The 2,500-nt window shown below is 34.9% G+C and overlaps 1 protein-coding gene across 1 annotated transcript in view; it reads left to right on the top strand.

Annotated features, from left to right (window-relative positions):
• Window positions 1-2,500, top strand: part of LOC137647058 (transient receptor potential cation channel subfamily M member 2-like) — a 16,295-nt gene that overhangs the window by 7,559 nt on the left and 6,236 nt on the right. The window contains exons 8-9 of the mRNA XM_068380221.1: window positions 481-693; window positions 2,104-2,282. Coding sequence (XP_068236322.1) covers window positions 481-693; window positions 2,104-2,282 — 392 coding nt within the window. The remainder of the gene's footprint in view (window positions 1-480; window positions 694-2,103; window positions 2,283-2,500) is intronic.

Raw genomic sequence — 2,500 nt, 5'->3', positions numbered from 1 at the left:
ACAAAACAGGCTAATGCCGGAGAAGTAAGGTAACAGACAGAATAGGCTAATGCCCAAGTAACAGACAGAACAGGCTAATGCCGGAGAAGCACCAGGGAACTACAGACAAAACGGACACTAATGTGCCTCAACGAAGTGACATTTTGGGTCTACGTTCCCTATCTGTAATTGCTATCCGGTGAGATGTGACAGGCGCTTAGGCCACAAGGGAAATAAAACTAGGGTCTACCCTTCAAATCTCCAACGAGGAGCTTTGGCTCATTACTAATCTCAACTTTAGTTATAGTGACATATCACGTGATGGCTTTTGAGTTTCTTGTAAATATTTAGTTTTATATTAAGCTATGAATTATCTTAATAGTCAACTATAACTTTGTTAATTGAAAGATACCATTATGTCAGGGTAGGTCTAAGTTTTGATCTGTCTTTAATTGCTTGTCTGCAGTATTGCTCACTTTTTTATGTTCTTTCCTTTCCCAGGATCCATATTTGGAACTGCTGCTGTTTGCGGTGCTCAGTAGGAGGGGCACACTGGCTTTGTACTTGTGGAATAAATGTAAGAATCCTTTAAGCGCAGCCATCGTGGCTACGTGTCTTTACCACTTCCTGGCGGATTCGCTTTCCGCCGAGGAGACAAAACTCAGGAAGGAATACTCAAGTATGAAGGACGCCTTTGAGAAGAAGGCTGTTGAGGTATCATCTTGCGATTGAGCTTTTTCTAATTATAGCTGTTTTGTGATATAACTGTTAAGTTTTTTATTGTTTATTGCATTCATTGTAGAGGGAAGATAAATTGCTTATCTATTATTATTATTATTATTATTATTATTATTATTAGCTAAGGTACAACCCTAGTTGGAAAAGCAAGATGCTATAAGCCCAAGGGCTCCAACAGGGAAAAATAGCCCAGTGAGGAAAGGAAATTGATAAACGATATAAGAAGAAATGAAAATTGAAATAGAATCTTTTAAAAACATTAACAACATTAAAAGATATTTGATATATAAACTATAAAAGGACTTATCTAAGCCTGTTTTATTGTGTATTGCATTCATTGTAGGGGAAGATATATTGCTTATTTATGAATAAATGGAATGGCTATACCAGAGAATCATTAATTGTTACGTTTAAACTACTGTATATATTTCAAATGGCAGGGATTTCATGCAAAATAATAGATTTAGTAAATATACTTACTAATGATTATTTGTTGATACTGATATCAATATATAGATATTCACAAGTCAACACTTACCTGATATTTTTATTATTTACATTTTCAAAGATAGCATAACATAAATCTACCTACGGTGGATAGTGAGAGACAAAACAATTTATTAAATACTTAGATGATAACTACAGTGTGTTTAGTAATGCTTATTTATCAATACTGATATTATAGAAATTCACAAGTCAACACTTCCAATAATTTTATAGTATTTTTATATTTTCCAAGGTAACATAACTTGAAATCTACCTTCGATGGGTAGTGAGACACAAAACAATTTATATAAATGCTAAGAAATACAGTACAGTATATTTATTAAGGGTTATTTATCAACACTTATATTTTTCAAGGTAACATAACGTGAATTCTACCTTTGGTGAGTAGCGAAAGGCAAAACAATTTATTAAATACTTAGGAGATAATTACAGTATAGTTATTAATGAATGTTTATTAATACTGGTATTCATTAATAAATCTTTCACAAGCCAACACTTCCCTGATATCTTTATAGTATTTTTTTTATATTTTCCAAGGTAACATAACATGAATTCTACCATTAGTGGGTAGCGAGAAGCAGAGTAATTTATTGAATACTTAGCAGATAAATACGTTATATTTATTGATGAATGTTTATTGATACTGGTATTCATATAGATATTCACCAAGTTAACACTTCCCTGATATTTTTATATTATTTTTTATATTTTCCAAGGTAACATAACAAGAATTCTACCTTCGGGGGATAGTGAGACCCAAAACAATTTATCAAATACTTAGGTAATCTCATTAGTATCGGATCCTCAGCCTAAACCCGATAACACCGCGGTGACCAGGCTTCTAAAGTATTTTCTTTCCATCTCACCCGGACTCCACAGTTATTGGACATCTGCTACGAAGAGGACCGCACGAAATCCCTCTATCTCGTGGAACAGGTGTGTCCCCGCTGGGGCAATTTACACCTTATGGACGTGGCCCTCATAGCCCGCGATATGCGGCTGATTTCGTCAGTGTGTTGTCAGGAGAGCGTCGGGCAAAGATGGAAGAAGATCAAGTGGTGAGACGATACTAGGTTTTATTTGATCTCTTTCCGATAGATGGCTCTGGCTGTTTACTGCTCTTGTTTAGGGTTTCCGAAACAAAAGCAATGTAACAGATCGAGAAGGATTAAGTGATGAAATTCTCTCTCTCTCTCTCTCTCTCTCTCTCTCTCTCTCTCTCTCGACAAAATTTCTTGTTGGTCTTTTCTTCATTTGCTTCTCCAAAACTAGTTTT

This window comes from Palaemon carinicauda, chromosome 9 (assembly GCF_036898095.1).
Source record: "Palaemon carinicauda isolate YSFRI2023 chromosome 9, ASM3689809v2, whole genome shotgun sequence".
Taxonomy (NCBI): Eukaryota; Metazoa; Arthropoda; class Malacostraca; order Decapoda; family Palaemonidae; genus Palaemon; species Palaemon carinicauda.
This window is presented reverse-complemented; position numbering and strand designations above follow the sequence as displayed.